Source organism: Plectropomus leopardus, chromosome 6 (assembly GCF_008729295.1).
Source record: "Plectropomus leopardus isolate mb chromosome 6, YSFRI_Pleo_2.0, whole genome shotgun sequence".
In the NCBI taxonomy this organism is placed as follows: Eukaryota; Metazoa; Chordata; class Actinopteri; order Perciformes; family Serranidae; genus Plectropomus; species Plectropomus leopardus.
The window spans coordinates 12,087,579-12,114,525 of NC_056468.1; the positions used below are offsets into that span (position 1 = coordinate 12,087,579).

The 26,947-nt window shown below is 41.2% G+C and overlaps 1 protein-coding gene across 1 annotated transcript; it reads right to left on the reverse strand.

The window, feature by feature from the left end:
- Positions 1-3,971: 3,971 nt before the first annotated feature.
- Positions 3,972-25,144, reverse strand: rorb (RAR-related orphan receptor B). Its single transcript, XM_042488973.1, has 10 exons — positions 24,823-25,144; positions 9,161-9,246; positions 8,898-9,039; positions 7,770-8,201; positions 7,154-7,275; positions 6,167-6,299; positions 5,960-6,067; positions 5,649-5,759; positions 5,306-5,418; positions 3,972-5,077 (listed from the first exon to the last, which is right to left on the reverse strand). The coding sequence occupies exons 1-10, from the start codon at positions 24,827-24,829 to the stop codon at positions 4,913-4,915; spliced, it is 1,419 nt and encodes a 472-aa protein (XP_042344907.1). The 5' UTR covers positions 24,830-25,144; the 3' UTR covers positions 3,972-4,912.
- Between the last annotated feature and the right edge of the window lie 1,803 nt (positions 25,145-26,947).

A 26,947-nucleotide genomic window follows, 5' to 3' on the forward strand; every position in this document is an offset into this window, starting at 1 on the left:
TAATTAACATTTAATACTATGAATCGATTAACCAAGGATAAAATTGTTCCATGTTTGGCTGAAATTTAAAAAAAAAAAAAAAGGTAAAATCTAACAGTGTACATGTGTGAGACAGAAAAAAAGAGGCAGAGATGCACCCATAAAATTTCTTTTATTTTTTTTCTTCCCACAACAAAATGTCTACAAAAGCGATAAAATATAGAATTTAACAAAAATCACTTCAGACCTTCACATTGTATGTACATCTCAAAGGAGGACTCAGTAAGGGCCCTGCATAGCTCTGAACTTCAACCCATGCTGATCCATCTGATGTGGGTGTTTGTGGCTTTTCGTAACGCAAATGCACTCACGCACACACTCTTTCATTCTCATGTGAAAATTAAAAAAGAAAATCTACAGTAGAGCTGATGGATTTGTAGTAGAGTCAGAGTTCAGAGTCCAGCAGAGTCCCCTATCACCAAATAAACAAAAAGCATAAAATGTAAAAACTGTTTGCCAGTGTAATCAAATACACATTTTCCTTGGAGTTCCCCTTTTTTTGATTGGTTTCTCAAGTAAACTCACACAGTAAAGCATCTACGCCCCACTCTGCCAATCTTTCCTCTCCTCACTAGCTATGGCACTTTGAAAACAAAACAAAAAAAGAGTCTCATTTTACTGTTTTTTTTTGTTTGTTTCTTTTGTTTTGTTAGTTCTGTGTAAAAGAGGTTCTGTAACCCAAGCACCTTTTAGGTTTGGGTTACAGATTGCTACATTTTGTTTTATTTGCTCTTGCTGGGACGCAAAGACATTCTAAACAATAAATTAACAATTTTCAACACTACTCCAATTGCACGCATATGTAATGCATCAAGAAAGTTTACAAAGCATTGGTAGAGCAAACATCTCATTCTCTCTTTTTCCTCTCTCTCTCTTATACAACACACACACTCACACAGGTTTTCTTGGGATAGGGAGGAGGAGGTTTGGGGTGGAGTGTATTTGACTTAGTGTAGGAAATGCATTTCAAACCAAGTGTATTAAAAATGTCTGCGCAATTCGTCCAAGCCATCACGAAGAATGACGACTAGTTTTATTGTGCGCTCTGCGATGTCATTCTGTGTTGATGGAGTGGTAAAGGCGCGTGATGCGTTCAGCCCCTCACACTGAACAGGCTACTCCATAACATTCAGAATAGATTACCCCCCCCCCCCACCCCCCGAAGACCGTCGTGTAGCGCCCCGCCGCAGGTTAAGGGTCTCTGATCCGGTTCAATAAGGCCAGTTCAGAAAGGGCCATTCACTGACTGGTTGTACCAACTCACACATTCAGAGGTTGAGAAAAAAAAAAAAAATTTCAAATCGAACAACAAAGTTTAAATTGGTTGTGTATAAATAAGAGCATTTTATTTAAAAAAAAATCTTCCAGCTTGTGAAAGGAATTTGCTTTGAACTGACTGAATTGACTTGGAATTTGCCCTGAACCCATCTCCCACCTCGCCGATAAACCCCTCCCACGAAACTCACAATATCATGAGAAGAGAAAACACAAATAAGCCCCAAATGTTTCATTGCAATGAAACGTCATGCAAATAGAACAGAACAACAATAGGCTAATAGTAATAGAAGAATAGTAGTCATAATAAGAACAATAATAATAGTAAATAGTAATAAAATAAAAAATAATCTTACAATGCAAACATGACAGTAGTAAATGCCTCCAGTTCTTATTGCTACAGTATCTTACTTACAGTGTTGCGTTGCCACTCGTTCTTGCCAGCACATCCCCTCTCATAACCCCATCCCACCCCTCTGATTCACAGTCTAACAAGGGAAAATAATAACATCACACACAAAAACTTCATATTCAGAGTTGGAATTCACTGTCCCAGGGGGTGTTGTAATGGCGCTTGATTCACAGCTTACCAGTGGACTTCCCTCACTGTCCCGAAAGCAGCAAAATAAGCCGTAAACATGAATGTACTGTGGTGACAAGCACACCAACATACAATGTATATATTTTTGTTTTCCTTCATGTGCTACTTAACAATGTTTGCCATATAGTTTGGGCTCTAAAGAGATTCGGACAGTGAATTCATGCTCTGTACACACATACACACAGACACACACTTATCAAAGCCTTGTCTGGGCAGATTCCATTGCCAGCATACGTTTGGTGGCGTATGCCATTTTTAATCCTAAAAAGTTATTATAATTTTTTTTTGTAAATTTGCAAAAATATTAAACCCTCTTTTAATGCAAAGTCAGAAAAAGAGCTGCTCCCTGAGAGATGCTGTGTAGTGCATCGAGCCTTAATGAGCAAGTGATTGTCTTAAGAGTCACTGGCCTCTGATCTGGGGTCGGGTCAGGGGTCACAGGAAGGATCCTGTCAGCGGATCAGGTGGATGTGAGCAGATCACTAATGTTTAACATGTTTGACACTCTTTCTCCATGCTGTGTTCACCACGTGGAGAAAACGTGAGGAAATGGTAAGGTTAGTATTTTTTTAAAAAGTGTATTTTAATGAATGCGTTACTAGTAATTTGAAGATTTGGCCACTGTGCAATGAACATTTGCAAACAACAGACAACCTAACCAAGTCCACTAATCATAGTAATTAAAGTTGAGCTAAAAGTTTCGGATAAAAATAGTTCCACTCAATTTTGTCTTATTTACGTTTTTAGTATTTAAACAACAAACTCCAAATTTAAGACCAGCAGATCAGAATATTGCTGTGTTATGAGGCAACATTGTATTGACACACAAGTGCCACCATTTTTTTCAATCATATAAATTATTAATAATTCAAATACAAATGAAACTTTTGGTATCCTACTAAAACAAAATAAAATAAATCATAAAATCATTTGCCTTTTATATTTTTAATTTCTGTTACTGTAAAACATTTAAAATGGCAATGATATTGTATCCAGACTAAAGTAATGTGATAATATTGTGTCGTGGGGCCTCTGGTGAGCCTTACCCATAGCAGTGGGTCACCTGTTTTGGTAAATAGCTCTTATTAAAGGAAGCTCTTTAATTCCCACTTGGAGATCTGTCACAGCTCATTTTAGGTCTCTTTACAAAAGAGTTGCTCACTGCAGAATTGCAAAAAGATAGAGATAGCAACGGCTGGCATAAAATATCCAGTAAAAGCAGTGTGATTTTGCACAGTGGCCAAATGCTAGTCAGCATCACATTAATCTAGAACAAGAAACAAAAACGACAACTTGTAAGTGCTAATAATTATGGAATGACTAACAACAATGCAAACAAGTGATTGTCTGTCACAGCTTTCTGTGTGAATCATCAGTGTAGTATTGCAGCTTTAAAAAGATCACTGTCGGCTAATCTGCATTTCTTCACATCTTTCAGTCAGTGCTCTGTGTTTTGTCCCTTACCCCAGATCATACTGTGTCACATTAAAAAACACTGCAGAGTCTGTGATGGAATGAGTACCATCCATCGAGATGATTGTTAGACATAATTAATGATTGACAGTCAAATATAGTGCATTCTAGTTAAAACTGCTACCCTGTTCTGAACAGCTGGAATGAGGAAGAGGAGGAAAGGAGAGATCAGAAAGGCAGTGTAAAAGTTATTGCTCTTTAGAGAAAAGGATCCTTCATATTCACAGCCCGGAGTGACTGACATCCATGGACTGAGTTGTGCAAATAGTGATGGGAGGGATGAGGGCATTCAGCACTCATGCAGAGTTTTGAAGGTTGGAAAGTTGGGTACTTAAATGTGAGTTTGTTTCTTTTTGGTGCAGTTTTCATCCACTTCTTCAGTGTGATTTCTGCACACTTCTGTCAGCTGAAATCTCAAGTCAAGGCCCTAATATAAGAAATAAGGGGCAGGGTGAGGGGAATTTTGGGAATAGGTGGGGATTTATTGTGAGGTCCTAGTTTCTGATTGGGTGTTTCTGGTTGATTGTTCGAAAGCAGTCCAGCTTTTTATTGGACGTAATTATTGCAGCGAGAAAAAAAAAGATTGATAGGATGGCAAATCTGCCAGATTCTTTTTCTTGCAAAATAGAATATTTATGTATATATCTTCACCTTGAAAAGTAGTAGCCATTATTTTCTTTTTTTTTAAATCCTTCATATGCTCTCTTTACATTTCTCTAAGAAGGACGCAGTACCTTCTTTACATATGAACAAAATCCAGACAAGGCTTCTATATATCAACAAAACCCGAATCGACTCCCGGTTTTACCCAATATTCTTTTACAAGTCTCAACTTTACAAATTCTGTACACAAGAAACTATCAAATAAAATAAAAACACATAGACAAGGTATAGTCAGCCACAGTGGACTGCTGTATATTTAAATTAGGACTAACTTATTTTAACAGAACAAGAAGTAATACTGGAATCCGCTCTGCACTAGAAGAATATCTACAATAGCTTCTCTAAATCCACAGTTCCCTCCCCCGTCCAGCTTCTCCAACTTCACAATTTCTTCACGTGAAAAAAAAAAAAAAAAATCAAACAAACCAAAACATTTTTTTCAAAGTTAAAACAAATTAACTTACCCATTTTTTTTTTAAGTTTGACAGCTTAAAATTGTTCCTAGTTGTTTTAAAGTCTGTACATTTCTGGTCAGTCAGTTCAGTTCAGGAGACGGGAGGAAGCCCCGCTTACGTTGTGGCCTGGGGCGCGTTTCATTTATATATACATTCTTCAGACTGTATCGGTGAACGGGATGGGATAAGTGCTGGACATTCCTAGTATTGTTGGCGGTAACTGTAAGTTTCTGGCAGATGACTCCTCACCCCCGAGCCTGACATGAGGATCGGGGAGCTCAGGAATATGTGGTTGCCACGATGATGACATAGTCGACACGGCTGCTGTCGTCTCGTCAGATGTGGCTGTATTCTTATATTCTTGGTCCTCTGCTGATGCCGTTTGTTGCATCGGGACCACGGGCAGTCACTTGGGCATGGTCATGGCAGAGTTGGGGTCGGGGTTGAAGAGTTCTTTGTAGAGCGGAGGAAAGAGGACGTTGACTGTTTCTGGGTGGAGCTGCTGGAAGGCCTGGAGCTCCTCGGTGTGGAGCGTGCACAGGGCTGACAACGTTGGGATTCGGCTGATCAGCTGTCAGACGAGAGATAGAAATGGTCAAGAGCAAGGAAATTTAGACTGGCTAACTACAAACAGGGACAAGGAATTACGTTTCTTTTGTTTAGTCTTATTCACGTTGCTCCATTTTTTTTTTTTTTTTTTGTGGGAGGCGGTGTCTGTGGTTGACTTGTCCGTTCCTTTAGAGCAGTGCCTCTGGGGCTACTTTGATATGATTCATCTCACTTCAAAAACTTGGCCTACCTTCGCCAGTGCATCTTCATCCATGTGGTTCTTCTGCATAATGTGCTGCAGAGCAAAGTAGATCTTCTCCTGGAGCTTCTGGACTTTCCGAGGCTCCATCAGCCACGGCCGATCTGAGTTGAAAAAGGCAAAGATGTGTTGAAAGGAGAGCTATTTATGAAACTGATACAGCTCAGAGCTAACTTTAAAACTGCATAAGCTTTATTACTCTGTGATTATGCTGCTTTAGACTGATAAATGTAAACAGTGACAGTGCTTTGTTTTTGCTTTGCTTTAGTGCAGACACTGAGGTTCAGGCACGCCGCTTCTTGCATTATAATAATATTGGGGAATGTTCACTGACCTGTGGAAATTAGTACAGCTGCCGAGAACAGAGCGATCTCCTCCTCTGTCAGCTGCAGTGAACACAAACTCTTTGCAAAGTCAAACACCGCACTCACTAAGTCATCACAACCTTGGGGGGAAACACAGAGAAGAGGACAGAGAAGGACAGAGAAAAAAAGAGTTTTTCATTACACTTACTCTCGTCATGTATGCGCAAATGAGCAAAAATACCTCACAGGGCAGAGGATTCCTCTTTTTTCATTTCATGCATTTTTTTTTCTTTTGCATTCTCCCCTTTTCTTTTCCATTTGGCTCTTTTAGGTGTCTTACCTAGAGCTTTGAACATCTGCATGCCTCCGTACTTCCCCTCAAAGAGCACAGTGTTGTTTAAAGGGTTGAACGCCCTGCACATCCGCACCAAGACTACCTCCAAACAACCTGGAAAAAACACGTAGACAGATTGTGATTATTTGGAAGCTGATACACTGACCAAAAGGGACACTGATGTACATTAGTCAGTCAGTCCAGTAAACACACCTGACTTGAGCAGGAGGATCTGGTCGTTCTGGCACAGTTCCATGAACCCTGAGATGCGCTTGGCAAACTCCACCACGTACTGGATTGCATGGGTGATCTGGATGGCACACTGCTGCCACAGCACGTCCCGGGGCTGTAACCACACACATACACACAGTTTAGAGTCAAATGGCCTCTACCCATGTAGTTATATTCATAACAGTGAATGAACTTGCCGTGATTGTCATGTTTAAAGGCTAAAACGGGGAAGCTGAGTTGTATGTGAATCTCCACTGATGAAATAGCTTTTTCCTGTTTGATTTGTTTTCTTCCTGATGAAAAACTGAAGGACTTGCCGTGAAAACGGTCAAAAGGAGAACATTTTATTCACTTGATGAACAGAAAAAAAGCTTAACTTCGTAACATTGGACATTGTAAAATTATTTTGCAAGTAAGTCTTAAGTCTTTAGACTCAAGTCCCAAGTCCTAAACTTTGAGTTTCAAGTTCTAAATAAGTCATAATGCACTCTTCACCAAACATTATTTTAACGTCAGAGTAATATGATATTAAAATGACAAATATTGCTTTTTAAAAAATGATTACTTTTTTGGACATTTTATCTCCATACATAATTTTCTACCCTCACATTCAGCACACTGCAATTTGCTTTTTGTTTGCTTTTGCATAGTTTTTGTACGCAAACGGCAATGTAATGTTCGTTCTTCATGGTTCTCTGCAACTTGCTGTCTGATTGGTCAAAACAAAAGTGGATCTATGCAATTAAGGGTCAACTTGCTGGAAATGAACAACATTAACATTATTTTGGTCAGGAAATGAAGGGTAATTAAGTCAAAAGGCTTGAGTTGCAAGTCTTTAATTTTGTCAAGCCGTGTCTAAAATCATCCGATTTGTGACTCGAGTCTGACTCAAGTGCAGTTCAACTGACTTGAGTTCACACCTCTTTCACACATTCTATACATGAAGACTCTGATGGCACAAAAGCTCACCTTGCTCTGATACATCTTGACCTCTTCGTAGGAGTGTGTCTGCCAGGCCAGCTGCTGCAGCTCCTCTGTTGTGTACTGACATGTCTCCAAGTGCGACTTGATGATATTCTGAGCAATGCGGTCTGGAAGAGAGGATTGCTTGTTTATTCTTTTGTGCTTTTCTGTACAGTATGGTTATTCATTTCTTTCATTCCTTTATATGTTTAACACAGTGGATGAATGGCATGTGTACTGTATGTGTATTCTGCACATTATACTGTAGGAACTATGACCCAGCAAATTGAAAATTTAGAGAAAGAGGAATAAGGGATTTTTTCATTGCTACCACTTTACTGCTTAATTTATCATTGCCTTGGATTTGAGTTAAATTCTTAAGTTTAACATATTCGTAACATATTCTACACACAGTAATGTGACACGTTGTCAGCTAGCTGTGTAAGCCTGTCTGATCTCCTGTTCTGCTCTCAGATTAGCACTCTGACTCAGGCTCTCTACCAGGACTTCTCTGTGGATTTTTTTCCACGTGCAGATGATATAATTCAACTAGATTTTAAATGATGACCCATTTTAATGCATCTGTCCATCAAACAGAGAAAAAATATAAGCCAGAATTTACCCAGCTCTCCCATGCTGACGTTGTTGGGTCCCAGCTGACTGTCCTGGTAGCCTCCGTAGCTGAACAGGTTGGGCACTGGCGTCAGGTCATACACCGGCTCCTGCTTAATGTGCTTCATGCCCGACATGTCCAAGCCTGACTGGTCTGGAGATGGCTGGGTGGAATCCATCCCATAGTATCCCCCTGGGACTCCGCCTCCGTTACCATGGACACCCTTTGGCAGCTCAATGACATGACCATTGGCATAGGTGCCCCCAATCTCATGGTTGAGGGTGGACAGTCCGTTGGTTAGGCTGGATGAGTAAACGCGAGCCAGAGCTTCCGCTTCGCCTGTCTGCTGCTGCCGCTGCTCCTGCAGTCGCGCCTGGTGCTTCTGGACCTCTGCATACAGGCTGTCACGCTGCTTCTTAGACATGCGGCCAAACTTTACCGCTGCACAGGGAGGAAAAACAAGGGAAGGAGAGGGAAGTAATAACAAAAGAGAAACAATGTAAAAGCTTATTTTGCAGAAGAGTTGACAAAGCTTTAGTATAAAAACTGGCATGTCAGGTTTGCATAGGATCAAGGCGGATCTGTGTGTACACTCATGCACCACACATGGTAATCCAGTGATGGTCATTTCTGCGTATATACCTATACCCTATATACTGATATATAGGGTTTCCATGGTCATAAAAAACCTGGAAAACTCATGGAATTTCACAATCATGTTTCCCACACCTGGAAAAGTCTTGGCATTAGTAACTATTCTTAAAAGTTTTGGAAAAGTCATGGAATGATACTGCAAGTAATGAAATTCCATGAAATGCAACATAACAGCAAATGTATATAGCTGTAGCTGTTGACACACTGTAGCTCTAATATGCATCAATGTGGGATTTTTTTTTTACCATCGTCTACGTTTCTTAATTTTCTGCCTGCGTTATGTCTCTACCTTCACGTATGCCTGCTAGTTAAAAATATGTTTGAGTAGAGTTTAAAACTGATATGTTTGAAAATTGACTATTGATGAAACTACTAATGAAAAATACTACGATGGGCTCTTGAAAAATCATGAAAAACTTTTAAAATGTATCCATGAAAATGTGTGGGAACTCTGGATATAGCCACTGATGGACTGGGCCTCACCATCTCTGGACATTCCTAGGGCGAGACATTTCTGCAGGCGGCAGTGTTGGCAGCGGTTGCGGTTTGTTCTGTCGATGAGGCAGTTCCTCTGGCGGGGGCAGGAGTAAGATGCATTGTTCTGCTGACTCCGTCTGAAGAAACCCTGGTCACACACGTCAACAAAGAGCATGAGTAAAGACACAGGTACCCATAGAGAACAGAATGTGCATGATTGAGTGCACAAACAAAGCAAACTTTGATTGAAACCGTGCATGAAGTCTCACCTTACATCCCTCACACGTAATGACTCCATAGTGGATACCTGATGATTTGTCTCCGCAGATTTTGCAAGGTATGACTTCGATTTGGGCTGCAAGCAAAGACAGAGGACAGAAAAGACACGCGTTACAAAACACATTTTGGACAAGACATAGAGCGACACTTGATTCAGTCACTTCACAGATTTTTAGACCTCAGCTGGCCATCTAATTAAGGTTGAAAAACAGCACGTAACCTGGTTTGCTGTAGGACCTTATTGAGGTTGCAGTGCATTTCTGTGTACAGCGTGTGTGTGACTTTAACTTGACAAAGGCGCAGTGACATCTGGACATTCTGTATGTCCCTTGTAGGACTTTGTCAAATGACTGGGACATTAAGGAGTGCATATGTGCACATTCACACACACATGAATGACAGGATAGCATTAACTGTGTGTGTGAGTACTTTTGAAGGAGAAGACCCCTGCAGGTTAGAAAGGTTGCCCATAATGAGAAAACAGGTTACATCACTGAAGGACCACACTTGCTGTTCAGCTCTCTATTATTCTGTCCTTGTCTGTGTCTGTGTCTCTGCCTCTGTCTCTTTCTGTCTCTCTCTCTCTCGCTCTCTCACGCACACACTCACAAACATACACGTTGAGCTCTACAGCCTTATTAGTAACACTTTTAGTGTTCAGCTGTTCCCAATCTACAAATGTACTAATTTAACTATGTTATCATCAACATTTTACTCACTGTGTATTGGCGGCTCCATGTACGGTCACAACCAAAGGCACAGAATATGAACAACACAAAGTATTTGTAGGTATCACGCAGCGCTACCTTCCACTAGTGTTATTGGACTTAGTGTCCATCGTGTATGGACAGAGAGCAGCAGTTCCTCAAGAGATATGAGATAGATGTAGAGGTAGGCAGGTATGTCTGCTGAGATAGCACACCCTCTATAAAGAGATTAGACAGCCTATCTAATCCTAAATTATTTCCCGACGAGCTGGTTTACTCCTCTGATGAGCATGGGCTTAGCCACAGCTGAAATAGCCATTCACATGTCTCCTTGCATAGTCCTAAAGTTTTATGAAGGCTCTGAGAAGTTTCAAAATAGACATAGTCACCAAGCAGAACTGAAAATGCAAGTTTTGTGGTTTTATATTCCATTTTTGCATAAATCTTTCTTCACTGATTCCCCTTAAGAACAATACAAAACTTGCAATGGGTAGCTAGAGCTGGTGCTTTAGAGGTGTGTATTTGTTGAGAAGTGTGTTTGTGTCCCTGTAGCATGTCTGAGTGTGTCTTGAGTGTACGTGTGCACACTGAGGTGTGTTTGTAGGAGATGCACTTGGTTATTTTTGTGCATTTGAGCAAGTGTATATGTTCTGGTTTAGCGGTATGAATTGTTTGCAGGAGTGCATATAATGTGTAGGCAGTCTGTGGAGGAATGAGTGTGCAGTATATATAATTGGATAATCCCATATGAGGATCAATGGAGACAGTTCTGTCTGTCTAAGCGACTGTGCAGGAAAAGGCTTTCACTGCTGTCCATACACTCTACCTTCACCTCAGGTTTGACCTCTTCACAGCCAAAGGCAGCAAGTCCCTGTCTTACAAGGTATAAAATGCAGGTTTGTCACTTACTGTTTGTAAACGCGCAAAAGTCAAAGTAAAAGCCAACCCCAGAAACCCTTTCGTTTGATGTTTGGCCTTATTTATAATGGCCTTATAGCTATATTTGCGTTTTGTCTCTGCTGTGTGTATTGGATGTCTGCTGCTTACAGTTTGACACCTGGTTGCTAACTTCTATAAAGTCTAGACCTCAACTGCACGCTGTGGGGGTTCACATCCACAAACATCCCGAGAACAGGAAATAAGAAGGAATTAGGAAAATACAGACTTAGGGCTGGGCGATATGGCTAAAAAAAAAAGTATCACAATAAAAATGTTCATATCGGACGATATTGATGATTATCTACTAAAAAAGTCAAGGCATTTTTTCTTATAAGTTTTAAGCTGATTTTTGCTCCTGAGTGACAGTTAAAGAAACCTTTGCTAATTATAGTTCAAACGGCAGAACATTTTTTAAAAAAATCTGAGGTAGATTAACTTCCTCATGTGGTCATTCCAATGTGTTTTCTCTCACTCATTCATCCACTTGCCTCAGCCCCCTAGTGGCCATCAGGAGGCGTAATAATGTCTACAAAGTGACCTCCAGACTGACAATGTCCCTGGACTATGTACCGTCCTTCATGCCTATTGCATTGTGCGCTGTTATAGTTATCTTTATAGTTGTCATTCAGGATGTGAATGGGCCTTTATCCCCTTTATTTGTCTCTTGTGAAATTATAATTCACATGTAGTGCCTCAACAACAGATCATTGTGTCCCTTCGTAGTAGATAGTCTGCAAGTGAATGATCTATGGACGGAACGACACGCAGTTTGACTGTGTGCCTGAGGTGGCGTAGCTCCTGCTGCGAGTTCTGATGCGGCTCAAGACGTGACCCATTTCCACCAATTCTCGGCCAACTGGCTCCAAACTGGGTCAGAGCAGAGCACTGGACTGGGACGACACACAGACGACACATGCACAGAGCTGTCAATGAACGGGGCCTGAATCACTATTTATAGTCTGTAAAACAGGTCAGTTGCGCGCAGGACACGGCTGTTATCAACAGGCCACATGTGAGCAATAAACAGAAGATCAGCCGTGCTTCTTATCACCTTCCTTCGTACTTCATCCTTTTCTGTCCTGCTCGCGGTTGCGACTGCTTATCACATACTTTAAGTCAAACTCTTAAATTATATTGTTTATCATGAAACAAGTGAATCTCTTTAGGTTTAGACAAACTGAATGTGTTCAGCCCACACCTGCTGCTGCTGCTGTGATGCGGATATGCATATTATTTTTGTAGATTTTTAGAAAAAGCTCTTTACATATTTTCCACCTTAGAGGAGTGTGTGTTTACTGTTTCTCTCCAGTGATTACATTATATCTTCACTGTATTTCTTTTTACCCCATGGGAGATTGTACTGCTCTTTGTATAACATAATTATGCCCAAAGGAGCATGGGCGTGTGGGCATGTGCATTGTTTCAGTGTGTGTTTCCGAGAGGGTTTGAGTGAGCGTTTCACTTGTAAAAAAGACACAGAGAAAGATAAAGTATGCGTACATGTCTACGTGTGTTTGACAAAGTGTTTGTGAATGTGTGTGTGTGTGTGTGTGTGGGTGTGCGCATTGTTGAGTGTATGTTGTGCTCATTGCCAGCGGGGACTGTCAGGTAGGATATAGGGAGACGGTCATGACAGCATTGCTGTTGCCAGGGTGACCACCCACTCGCTGCACTCGTCTGGCTGTCACTGCGATGATGTGCTAAGCTGTCACACTCTTAAAGGAAGTGATGTCATCGGTGCGCAGAGCCAATTTAGTGTATCATCAGTGTTCGTCCTGTCGCCCTCTCTCAGCAGCGGAGGCTTTGTGGATTGTTTACCGAAGGACTCCCACTTCCTCATCCAGTCAACAATACATGCTTGCTGCCTTGTTACACTTCAGCTGCAGTGGTGGATTACGGCAGAATTAAGACGTGTTATTTGTTGGGTGTTCTGAGGAGGCCTATTGCTTTCAGAGTTTGCATGTATGATAATGGATTTGGGGTATTTGTTCTCATGATTTTACATTTCAGAAGCAAACTTCGAAGCTGTAGTGAAAGTGACTTTCTAAAATAGAGTGGAACTTCAGAGAGGTGTCTAATGCAGCTAACCTCTCTTGACATGCGTTTCCAAACAGAACCTTTTTTGAAAAAAAAAAAAAAACACTGCTTGCTTCTGTTTTTCAGAGATTATGTTGCTCTTAGCTGTATTTCACTCGGGTGGGAGGGCCTTTCTCTCCAACCTGAGTTGACCCAGTCCAAACTGAGTGACTGACAGCGTCCTCGCCCACTGGGAGCAGGAGCTTTATCCTGAGGTTATTATGTAAGAGCGGGACTGCAACGCTGGCGATTCCTCAGCTAAGAGGAGGATCAGGCCCGCACAATCTCTTGAGAGAGAAAAAGACAGAGAGAACCAACTCAAGATGAATTTCACAAAGATAATTGTTGTAGTGTGCACTTCACTACAGTGAAAGTTTGCACACGTGTGTGTGTGTGTGTGTGTAGCTGATTGTGGCCATGAGGGCTGTATTGCGCTGGCACGTGTGTTATGATAATTGATTTTTAATGAAGTGAGGATCTCCTGTGTATTTCCTGGGCTGGCCCTCTCTCTAAATAGAGTCCTAATTATCTACATTGCGCTGCAGAAAAAAAAAAAGCAGCAGCCTAGCACCAATATGTTAACGATACTAAAACACACAAGTAGCTCACCCACATTCAGGGTTACGTTCACATTGTCTTTTTAAAGGGCAGTTCACCCCTTTCATACTGACAATGCAACAACAAATTAAGGCCACTAGGTGCTGCTGTACATATTCCTCTCTGTGTGTGTGTGTGTGTGTGCGCGTGTGTGTGTGTGTGTGTTTCAAGAGGGGCAGACTGGACATGCATGTTTCATTCATTCAGCCTGCGGGGTGGCTCTACAACAGAAACATACCCAGAGCAACACACACACACACACACACACACACACACACACACACACACACACACACAAAACATGAGTGCAGTCACATAACATGGCATTATACACTCGAGGATAGTGCTGTCGTATTACAGCTTATAGAGCAGCTGAAATCACTCTCTACCATAACTTTTGCCAATGTAAGGCACTTAGGAAATGCAAACACGGCTTCTACTGTAGTCCCAGGGGTTGGTTTGTTGGGGATGAATGTGGGTGGTATCTCCACTTCATTAAAAATATGCATAGCTTCTTGCCGGTTAACTAGATATCTTCTGGGAAAATGAAGGAGATCAGCACTTTACCCCCCACTACTCCTTGTTAAATCTGAACAACTCTGGCGCTGGTCTTAGATGTCTATACACTGTGAATTATGCTATCACTGTTCACCATCCATTCCACTTTTTCATTTGTCTCTGAGTGTTCCTCCTCGCTGTAAGTGGCTGTGTGACTGGGAAATCATTTCAGTTTCTGTATTTCATGATCTATTTCCATCTCTCAGCGTAACTCTGTCTTCCTTGTCTCATAGAGAGCTTAGAGAGGAACAAGCTTCTTTTTTTTTCCTCTCCCCCCACCGATGATGAAAAACACTGAGAAAACTTTTGGTGGCGTGATCGCTGAGTGGATTAACACACACAGCTGGGAATAGCGTATAGCAGTGCTGCTTGGGTTATCTCCCCTGTGTCTCCTGTCATGTTTTCACATCATACTGTCCCATTAAAATCAATGACACTACCACTGCATATGCTTTCAAACGGACTTGTGCTATCTGTGCTGTCATACTTTTCTCTCTTTCCTGTCTGTTTTACTGTCTGAAACATCTAAAAAAAATAGATTGAAGAGTAGTGGACTATCTGCTCTCTCCTTAGAAAAATAAATAAAATAAAGTACGTTTTACTCGCTTTCATCTGTCTTCTGTACTGTATGTCCTCTTTACTTCTATGTGTGACTCAGACACCAGCGTACAGTGTTAGCCATAAATGTCATTGTTTGGAAGCCCCGGTGGCCTCAGGGTTTAAGGCGCTGACCATGTAATTGCAAAGTTCCCAGTTACAGTTTGGCTTTGTTGCATGTCATTCCTCTTTTCTCCCTTCCCTCATTTCCTGTCTGTCTCTACTGTCTGCTCTCCAACAAAGGCGTTAAATGCCCCAGTATAAAAAAAAGTGCCATTATCATCACTACAATTGACCACTATGCAGTTCTTCTACATAGTGCCAATATGATACATGAGTGTTAGTACTGAAATCAAAACAACACTTTTTTTCCAAAGACAAATTCTAATATTTTCTCCTACAAAACCCCTTTTTCTTTCATTTAACATGAGGCAAAACTTCTCAAATTTTTAACATCAACTAAACAAAAGCAGCCATAACATAAATCAAATACAGCCTAAAAATAGACAATAAAACTATTTAAATCACTAAATATTTGAAGGACTACAAATCCGAATAGGCATTTCATGCACTGTACAATTTTCAATACTCAGTGGTGACAAATTTTAGTCAGTACCTAACATATTGTGGTTAATACCCAGCCCATTTGTAATTTATGTTGGATTTCCTTTTGTGGACGAATAAACATTTTATTTTATTTCATTTCATTTGAATGCTTTTATTAAACATGTACTTTGGTTGGCATCATTAGATATTAATTTATTTTGAAATTTGGACTTGACAAAGTCAACTGAAGATATCACCTTGGACCTTAGTAAAATGTCAATATTTTCTGACACTGTATGGAGTGTTTATTAAGTTAATTAAAAAAAAAAATAGTTGGACGATGAATCAGTACTGAAAATAATCATTAATTGTAGTTTTAAACAGCAGCAGGGAGCTCAGTGCCAGCGATTATCATCCCTGACTCAATCATCTAGATCTAATTGTTAAACGCAACGCTGACATACTGACATGTAACGCCCTCGTTAATATAAAATGACACAGTGCTGCACCGGTTCTGTCTTTGTCTGCTGTTGTGTGTGTTATAGTTATAATCATAATGCCAAGCAGTGGCCCATCTCCCCTCCCCCATCACCATCCCTCGCTGCCAAGCATGTCTTTGTCCACTCTGTAATATAGACAGTCACACTGTTGCTGCATGAGCATACATGTTACCACCCCCAACCTCCGCTTTTCCCATCAGTCTATCGTCATCGACCCCCCCACCCCAATCCCACACTTTGCCAACACACACACACACACTCGTACAAACAGTCCGAAAAACAGTCTCTCTCGCCCTCCCCCCTTGCTGTATGTCAGAGGGCATGAGCTTGTCCAGCTTGCCATGCGGCCCCAGAGCACTCTGGGTAATTGCTCAGATAGCAGGTCTGGGATCAGCTGCGGTTTGCTCATAGAATATTGTGCAGCGGCGTGATTGGACGCCACGGAGAGGGAACAGAAGGGGGCCACTGGCTGTCATCCAGTGCATCGATTCACATGCACAGGCACACACACACACACACTCGCAGAGACACGTTCAGACAGACAGAGGCACATTCAAACATGCTTGAATGCATACATTACTGCAAACTGCTTTTGAAAAAGCAGACTTTACAGTATGATTTCTATGCTTGCCCCCCCTCTCCCCCCCATACACACACACACACACACACACACACAGGCTCCCACCCAGTGTAGCATGTGTCCTCAGATGGATAAGAGGAGATGGAGGCGTGGGAAAAAATCCACAGGGTAAACCCAGCCCCTGCCTGAACACATATATATACACACACACAGTCTGCCCATCTGCCTTCTCAGATCTGCCTCTCATGGTCACTGTACACACACACACACACACACACACAGGCGTTCGCTCACACTCCAACCCTCTGGGTGACCTGTAGGACCCTGACGGCCTTTGACCTTTCCTTAAGGACTGAGCGAGTGCATCAGAGTGGAAGGAGCGAGTCCAAGTGTGAGAGGTCTGCATCTGGTCATTACGGTCCTGAAATCAGCCATGAGAATGCACACACACTGAGGCGCACTTGCTGAAGCAAACATGCACACACACACACATGCACAAAAACACACACAAAGAGTGCTTTGAGCTCTTTCTTATATATTTTTTTCCTCTCTCACGCCTTCACCCTCACGACAGCAGACATGCATGTGTGCACACCGAGCTGTTAAAGCACAGAGGGAGTCGTGGTGTTGTATGTTTTGCGCGGACGCAGATAGAGAATATGTTTTCACACACATACACTGACTAAGATCCCGTTGTTTCATTCTTTTCACTGAGGTGAAAAAATAACGTTTTGTTGGCTTTGGCCGTGTCCTCATCCTCCCGTAACCTCACGCTCCTCCTCCTATGGTGTTTCTCTTGAGCCTAATTGTAGATGACAGTGTGTGTGTGTGTGTGTGTGTGTCTTTGAGGGGGAAGGGAGAGGAAAGGTGGCTATCCCAGTGAAGAGAGAGATAGAAAGAGAGGGACATCCATGCAGAGACGGACAGAAAATTGCTTTCACTTCTTACATAAGGTGTAGAGAAATGTGCCCTGGGTGTCGCGTCCCTTAGATTGATCGTCGGTGGTCAGTCAGATAAAAGAGGAACATCAACATGAGTGAGGTTGAATGGACTTGAAAGCTTTAATGAAGAGAGCAGCACTTAGTGCGAATAGACACAATAAAATCAGTGAGAGAAGGATGGAAACTATGTCTGTGGGAATGTTTGTTTCAAACTCTGTCAAAACTGTTTCCTTCCAGATCCGACTGGATGTTGAAATTGTTTATGTGGATGTGTAGAGTCAGAATATACACATATAGACTTGTGTTTGCATGCAAAGCTGCGGCTGTTGACAGTGGTTGAAAGTAATGAAGTACAATTACTCAAATACTTAAGTACAATTTTTAAAGTACTTCATTTTATGCTACTTTATTCTATTACTGCTACATTTTAAGCAGAAATGTAGTTTTGACCCCACTACATTTATCTGAAAGCCACAGTTACTAGTATTTACTAGTTGCTTATATTATAACATTTTATCAGCAAAACATACAATCAATAAATAAAATTTGATGTATTGTTACTGATTAAAATACCCAACAGCATACAAAGCAGTTAAGCTTTGCGCCACCTTGACATATATTAAAGTATCAAAAATAACTGTCAAATTACAGTGTTAAAATACCCCATAAACAACCAGTTAAGCATACTTTTACTTTTGATATTTTTAGTACATTTATTTATGTTCTCATGATTTTACATTTCAGAAGCAAACTTCGAAGCTGTAGTGAAAGTGACTTTCTAAAATGTATTCTGTACTTTTAAAGGACCTTAACGACTATTTATGTACCATATCCTAGTCCTATCCTAAATCTGGCAAGTGCATTTTAGCATTTGTAGTACTTAATCAAATTCCATAATTTTTCAAATTTGATGTATGGGGGTTTTGTTGCCTTTTACTTGCAGCACAGTATTTTTTACGCTATTGCTACAACTAAAGTAAATATTCTGGTCCTGCTGCTTGTGGGTTTATGTATTCCTTTGAGTGAAATTGTCTGCTGAAACGCGAGCATGAGTTCCTGTTTGAATTTATGTGCATTAAAAAAAAAAAAAAGATTTAAATGTTCCATGTGCATTTCGATGTGACTGTTTAAGTGACTGTGTGAGCATGCATGTGTGAATCTATGTGTGTGTGTCCTCTCCCAGGGATGGCCGCTAATAGCTCGCCTCGGGCAACAATTTAACTCAGCCTAACAAGGTTCTCCCCAAAGTGGCCCCAGGGGCATCTCTAACAGAGGCAAATTGATCACAAAGACTATCACACAGCTCGGCTCAGCACGGCCCAGCCTGCTCTGCTCTTCACCTGCTCTCTCTGTCTCTCTCTGTGTAGTGGGATGATTTAACAGAATGTGTTTTGAACATTAAATCAGAGTCAAGAGAGCGAGAAACAGCAGAAGTCTCGGTTTCATAATTGCATTCTCTTTGTGAATGACAGGAGACAGCCACTGCTAACAACACACACACACACACACACACACACACACACACACACTGAGACAGGTTAAGAGAGGTAACTCAGGATTTAGACACAGTGAGAGAGAAAGAGAGAGAGAGAGAGAGAGGGATGTGGAGAGAAGATAGACCTAATAAGAGTCTCTTCAATGAGATTACAGGCACTAAAACAGGCTAATCTTTGTCATTAAGAAAAGATGCCGCAGTAGGCTAAGTCATATTATGGGCTTATTGTTGCTAGTGCGTGCTATGCACCTGCCAACTCTGAACACCTTCACACACTTTGGCATTTAGCAAAATAGTCTTAGATTATATAAAGCTAATGTGGATATACATAGTCTGTTTTGCATCTGTGTTGTAACTGTGAGGACACAAAACCTGCCTTGTTTTAAGCTTTGTGACACTGCATTTGTTTGATAAATCAAACAGTTTTAGAGTGTTTTTGGTTAAAAAAAAAAAGGGGGCATTTATTCTCTATGCATATGCATAAAGTAGGGGTAGGAATGTTACACTGACACAGACTAGCTGTATATGGACTAATCTACTTTGAGTGTTAGCTAAAGTCTACTAGGTTGTTTGCAAGTGTGGACTTTGGATACTACTATTACGGTTGTTGGCGTTATTCATTGCTAAGGGCAGCTACAGTGCGCGAGTGTAATGTGAGGACAGGATATTCTGTATCATTGTGTGTGTGTGTGTGTGTGTTTATGTGTCAATGTGCATGCAAGTAAACACAAGCTACTGTTTTATCCACTCTCTACCCTGTTATCCCTTACTTTTTGCACATACACTCACGCTTAAGCACACACACACACACACATGCACGATTGCACTATTATATAACTCTTGAGTCTCTCTCTTACTTGCTCTCTTGTTTCTTATCTCACTCATTCACTCGCTTGCATTCTCCCTTCTCTCCTTTCTCTTCATATCCTGCATTTTAGCTCTCTTTTTTAAACTTTTTTGATCTCATTGATTCTCAAGTAATTCACAATATTTTAGTTCAAGTCCAGAAAATGAGATTGTTTCACTCACAAAGGGACTGAAATGGAGGAGAAACAAAAGAAATGTCCCATTACAAATTTCCCACATCTGATTTTGTTGCCAAACTGCCATTTTCTACATTAATTCAGTAGTAGATATTCTACATGACTATGAGTCCTGAAACCAGAGTTTAGAAGTGCAGGTGATCTCTGACTTTGGACTATCAAACATTGCATTCTGTATCTCTCCACAAAATGAGACCGTTTCTGAGACAGCAAAACTCAATTCCTGTTTAAGAGATTTCAGTATGAGCACATCTGTTTTTATAAAAGCTACCCATCCAATAATATCTATGGTTTCTCTGTTCATACATTACTCGGTTTCTGCTCTTAACAAGCGCAGTCACCCTCTTCCCCCAGTTTCTTACTTCAATGCAAATCGAAGGAAAATGTGAATATTGAATATCATTGTGCCTCCATTGAGACATGCTGGCTTCATGGATGAGTAAAACTGACAAAACAGAAGGAGCTGTCAGAGGACTCTATGACTTCAAGGCAGATTTAGAGTTTAGGAGTGGTTCAGGCTGAAATCCCTCCTGGCTAAGATAAAGTGGAGACACAAACCCGAAGCGTGCCGTATAGCCCACGCTTTGTGTGTGTAAAGATTAAAAAAAAAAAAAAAAAAAAAGAAGACAGAGAGAGAGAGAGAGAATTGACTGAGGAGAAAAACTGTTCGCCTAGTCTCCCCCAGACAGCCACAGAGGGATAAAACCAACATGGAGCGCACGCTGAGCACATGCTAAACAAACATGAGCTATGATAGCGGCTCAGTGGGACCATAGAAGTGCCATCCAGGCCACACACACACACACACACACACACACACACACACAGCATGGTGGGATGTTTTCTGTAGACAGCTTGAAAAAAAAAAGGTCAGGCAGACACGCTAGGTGAGGAGTAGACTGTGGGTGTCTGAAGACAGGTGCACAGACAGTGGGAAGTGAGTCTTGAATGTAAGCTTGTGTGTGTGTTTGTGTGTCTGTGTGTTGCAACAGCGCTCTGGCGGTACCTCAGTCAGTCAGTAGGGCTGTGTTGAGGGATTAACAGTGTGGCCTGCATGGGCTTGGGGTAATCTCTCCTCTCTTCTTACATAACACTGGGCCATTAGTCAGCACAAACGCACAATAAACAACACAATCAACAACACAGAGCTCAACAACAGACCACAGGGACCCCTGATAACACTGTAAAGCAGAGATTCACTCAGGCCAGGTGCCTACTTTTGTGCGCAATGAGTGATTTCATGGCAACAATGGAAGACAGTGATTTGGTGCAAAAGCTGCGCGCTGACCTGCTGTTTGTGACTGAGGATGGTGCTGCTGGTTTCAAAATAGGCTCCCTCAGCAATCAGCGCACAGTCTGCCAGTTTTCATTTTTGGGTAGTTGTTCATTGTTGGTGCTACTGTTGGTGATACAGGCACTTGCAGGGTCCCTGAAAATGCTTTTTAATCATCTTTTGGGACCAACTGTGACATTTTATATGCTTCTCTCATCAATACTTATTTTTTCATTAATACCTTGTGGACACTTTACTGTAATCTCCCTATATGGCATTTTTAAGCATTCTATTAACTTTCAGTAAACAGCTTTCAATGAACCATAATGTCATTTTAAGCAGATTTAAGGACCTTTGTTAGTGTTTATTTATGTACAGTATTTGTCAACAATTACAACTTCTCATATGAAAACGGATTTGGAATTTATTACAACTGTGATTTATTATATTGTCGTATATTTTTACAAACCAGCCTCCACTTGTCTGTGCCCAAAGGAGGCGTTAAACTTATTGACACACATGAATTAACACTTACATTTGCTTACAACTACATAACAGCATGTTATCAACAAGCTATTTAATGTTTGCCTATAAATGCTAAATAAGGGGGTTAAATCCATTGACCAACTTCATACGTGTAATTACAAATAATTGGAACAAACTGTACACCGCAAAACCATACTGAAAGTAAATGAAGAGGTGCAGACTTTTTGCCATGCAAGTTATGTGTCATAGATTTATCTAAACATGCTGCTTCCGTTGGCTTCAACTAAAAATTGATCTCGGGATGCTTTAGAATTGGACAAATCAATGCTCACACAAGCGTCCAAAGCAAAGCAGGATGGGACTAATTCTATTGGCATGAGGCTGTCATGCGTAGTATTGCCGCTCTGTGTGTGTGTGTGTGTGTGTGTGTGTGTATTTTTAGTGCTTTCTGTGTTTGTATGTAAGGTAATATAAATGAAGTAGGAATTACCGCTAATGTTTGCCCCGTTGCCAGCCAAAATTTTTTAATGGTTTCTGTCTTCTTCTTTTGACACTTCTTGTCATCACCTTGCTGTTTTCTCGCTCTCTAACACTCTTCCAGTTTCTGTCATTCTATCTTTTCCCATGGCGAGGGAGAATGGGAGATTGTGATTGACACATATCGCTAACAGAGGAGATCAAGTGGCGCTGTAAACTCCTCCTCCCCTGTTGCTCCCTCCATCACTGAACTCTTTGACCCGTCTGACCTGGGTTCATCTAGAAGCTTTAATACAAAGCATGAAGAGGCACAGGCTATTAGGGACTAATACGCGCAAACTAGGAAAGTAGGCAGAATACACATCTCCAATGTCAATTTATCATTGTGTGGCTTCGTAAGTTTATGTAAATGTTCAAATGCTTATTTGATTAGCTCAGTAGAGGAGCTGTGTTTATATTAATTATAACTAAATGAAACATTTGGTTGGAGGATGTTGATTGGCTCTCAAAATATGGCCTTTTTTCAGACTCATCTAGCATTTAATTGCAATAATTCAAATTATTATCCAGTCAAAGCAAAACAAACGGCAACAATGAAATCATTTTTGCTCTGTGTTATTGCGTGTAATTTGTGTCCATTTAAGGTTGTTTATTATATAGGGCCGTTTTTTAGAAAATAAAACTTTACCATAACAGAAACCTTTCGCCACTCAGAAATATAATGCTACTGTTCCTGTTGACATTTCACAACTTCTTTGTCGGGTTTTAGGAGAACACGTTGCCGTTGAAAATACAGAAATAATTATCCTGTTTATAACATCCTACACAACACTGAGCCATATTAGAAAAAAACCCACAATGCTCCATTTTCTGAGATACAGAAAAGGCCCTGATGATGTTATTCCATCTGTTTTTTGTTTTTTTTTCTGGCTTTTTCCTGGTCAGGCGATGGGGTGACATCATCTTCGGTCAGGGCTTCAGGAGTTGTGGCCATTGTTAAATGATAATTACCACGGCTCATGAGGGGCCTCTATTTTTTATAACCTTGTGGTTGTGAGCACATTTCTGTGTAAGGGCAGCCGAGACTCCACACACGCACACACACACACACACACACACAGGTTGAGAGTGGGGGCCGCACGGCCCACACTGATTTAATTCTATCTGACAAAACCCTTTGGGGCGTGCAGAGGGAGAGAGGAAGATGGAGAGAGAGAAGGAGAAAGAGAGAGAGAGACATGGAGAAAGAGGGGTGAGAGAGACGCTTCAGGGGCCTCTTCTGCCAACCACGGCTATAAAGTGAAAGCAGGAGCTTTCGGTATACCCCCCAAAGCCTCCCATGCACGAGAGTGGTCGCGAGGCCCATTAAAATGTGGATAAAATACAAGGTGCATGACAGAGGAGTTTGCCATGGGATGAGAGAGAGGGGGAGAGAGGGGGAGAGAGGGAGGCGGGGGTGTTCGGCCTTCTCATGGTTTTTCTTGCCCCAGGTTTGGTGGCCTTAAGCTGAAGAAGCAAAAAGCTTTATATGACATCCAAACACAAAAGGCACCAGGAAATAGATAGATAGATAGTTGGAGCTACATGTTTGAACATTTACTTCAACTAAAAACTTGATTAAAATTAAGTTTAAACCATAAATAATATTGTTGGCTGAATAACCCCCTGTTTATCATTATAATTAATCATCATGTCATTATGATAAGAATCATTTATTATTCCTATAAAACTTGACATCTGATATAAGACGATAGTTCAGTGCCACATCACTAGAGTAGGCCTAGTCTGTGTTTTAATTTCAAGCAGATCCAAACTGATGTCGGAACATTCTTGTTAATTAAATAGTTTGTATGTCAAACACGAGGACGCTCTACCAAGTTCAAAAATAGCCGACTGACTTACACATTAAAGTCACTATCATCTAGTTGAACGAGTGTTGCAACTTTGCGTCAGCGATAATTGCACAACGCTAAGGACAGTAAATAAAAACAAATCCAAACACACTCAGCCGATAATAATAAGGTTAAATATTAAAGCGTTCGTGTTGGACTTAGAAGGAGCGATAAACTGCAAATGCTGATTAAGGAGAAACGAAAATTTCCTGATTTAAAGGGAATTTAAACCGAACTGCAAGGAAAGGCTTAGTGAGAGTGGAAAGAGCTGTGTTAACGTGTGTGTGTGTGTGTGTGTGTGTGTGTGTGTGTGTGTGTGTGTGAGAGAGAGAGAGAGAGAGAGAGAGAGCGTGTGTGTGTGAGTTTGTGTGCGCACAGGACGGCATTGACGTTGAATTTCAACATCCCCGGCGCGTTGCTGAGCGTTATGGAAATAGGTTAGTGGAGCGCCTGAAAAGTATCTAATAAAGTTTATTGCCTGCACATAACAAAATAAAGTTTTTTTTCTGCACAACATCCGATCTGATCTGGTGTCTGCCTATCCGCTGTTTCCGCTGGTGTGGAGTGGAGCTGAAATGATTAAAGCTTTAATCAAACATCATGCGCCACTTTTAATTTGCAGTCACAGACTCCATTGGCTTTGCGCGTGAATTTACAAAACTGTAGGCCATTTTTCCCCACACATCAAACACACATTCAGACTCAAAACACACGCACGCAGAGATCCAGATAAACTTTTACGCATCGGGCGCTCAGACATCCAGCTACACGCTCTCCGCTCGGCTGTGAAAAAGTGTCAAAAACAGCATCGTAGCTGAAACTCCCAAAATAAACTTTCAAGGCCAAAGGTGGGATAAAACCTGCCGTGCAATTTGTGTGCGTGTGCATGTGTGATGAAGCTTTGGGGAAAGTGCGACGGTGTTTGGAGCAGTGGGATGGTCTTACCTCGCATGGTGTTGGCGTTGCTGGAGCTGGTGCTGAGGCTCGCTTCCCAAAGCAGCAGTCATGAAGAAACAAACATAAACACTTAAAAAGGGGGGTGGGGGATGCGGGGAGAAAGGATCCTCGGTTAAAAATAACAACAACAACGAAAAGAGTGTAGATGATCTGCGTCGACGTCCACTGGCGGCCCTGAGTGGAGGCGTCTCTGCGCTAAAAGCATCCCAGACCGGAGCACACGGTGTCGGGCTGAGGTCGGTCGGTGCGTCGGTCGTTGCGCTCTGGTCGTGCGGTCGCTTTTCTCATGACATCTACGCTCTCACCTCTATGGGAGGGTTTCACTGTTTTCTGCGGGCTGAGGGAGGGAAGAGCGTATAGGAGAGGCTTTACCCGGCGGCCCTGATTGGACTGGAGCACTTTCCGCTCCTCCCACTCTCTCCTGCTCAGTCTCCAGCCCGGAGCTCTCTCTCTCACACACACACACACACACCACACACACACACAAACACACTGCCTGAGCGCACTCTGCCGCTACAGTACACAGACACAGTCACAGCAAAGTTTTAATGTCACCCTCCACGTTTAGTCAGTTCCAAGCAATTTAGAATATTTTCATATATGCGCAGAAAAAAAGTCTTCCGGTCCAGGCGGCTACTGAAACCTTACATTCTGCATTGTAGGAAGTGATTATTTGTTATTCCAGTTTGATTTGTTTGAACAATTTCATAGAAGCATGTGGCATGTCATTTCAAAAAGACAAAACTGACCAAGCATTCTTTAGCAAATGTATTTCCAGTGAAAGGCATAAAAAGTCTCAAATACCAGCTTTAAAACGGTCACATACTTGTCATTTTGTGTGGTGACATCACTTTTTTTAGTGTGCAGAGGATGATTGCTCATGGTTAAAATGCCACGATTTAAAACAAATGCACAAAAATGTTAAAAAATACTGATAAAAAGACCAAGATTTTATATTGATACAAACATTGTTATGACAGCATTGCAGATAGAAGTATGATTGGGAAGGTTTAAGGGGACTATTGAGCACTTCATTCTCTGAAATACTGAAGTTAAAAACAAGACTTAAACAATATCATTAATAGCACATATTTAAGTTGTGTTTAATGTAAACTTAGTTACTTTTTTTGTTTATTTAATTGATAACATTTTGCGTATAAGTGCGTATGTCCAGCAATTATTGCAGGAGACTTTATCACATTATCTCATGCTGATGTTCTACTTGAATCGTTGCCATAAATGACACCATGAATATTATATAAAGGTAGCTATATAAGACAATACTAAAAAAAAATCTTAACATTTGTCCTATATATCTTATGGAGAGATTAGCAGATCTTATGTCACAGAAAGAAGAGCAGCTCATATGACACGAGTTGTCTCAGGTGTCGTCAGGATGGCTTTTCAGGGTGGGGTCTTCTCCTCCCTCTGAGAAACACTGAAATACTGTCAAGATAACTGCACAGTACAATAGCTGACCCAGTGTAGGCTGCAGTCTGTAACATGTATGTACAAGTCACAGGTACAAGTATGTTTGGTACAAATTTCTACCCGTGTTACTTAAAACTATGAGGATGGATGATGGTCACTCAATATTTGACATGTGTATTTTTATTATATTCTGACAAAAACAAATTGGCAGAGTGTCTAGTTTGGTATGGTGTAATTTGGCATACTTGTAGGTGGTGGTGGACCTGGCACATTCTGTGCCCTGGGCAAGCTTTCCTTAGCCCCTCCCCACCCCCCCTCCCAACTCCCTCAAAAAACAACAAAAAAAACCCCCAAACATTATTGTCTTTCATGTTTATTGTATTTATTACAAACATACACAAAAGAACATAAGCTAATTAGAAACCAGCACAAATAAACAACTTCGCTAACAAACACTAATACAAAAAATATGGTCCGTTCTAATTTCATCTCCTTTTTTCCATCTTCTATTTTTTTGGTTTCGGTGCATGAACTTCAGTGTGTTTTATGGACTACTGTAATGATCCCATGGAAATCATCGAGTGTGTATTTATAATCACACTTGTACAGTCTTAGTGCAATAAAAATCATGCCCTTGTGATGGTTCATTACAGTAGAAGATGGTATAATATGTCACCAAAAT

Bases quoted from the DNA above. Each gene is read 5' to 3' on its own strand.
- rorb (XM_042488973.1), bottom strand. The intron at 6,068-6,166 runs GTGTGTTTACTG...TGTTTTTTCCAG, and splicing joins GATCCTCCTGCTCAAGTCAG to GTTGTTTGGAGGTAGTCTTG. The intron at 5,419-5,648 runs GTCAGTGAACAT...TTTTCAACTCAG, and splicing joins AGCTGTACTAATTTCCACAG to ATCGGCCGTGGCTGATGGAG.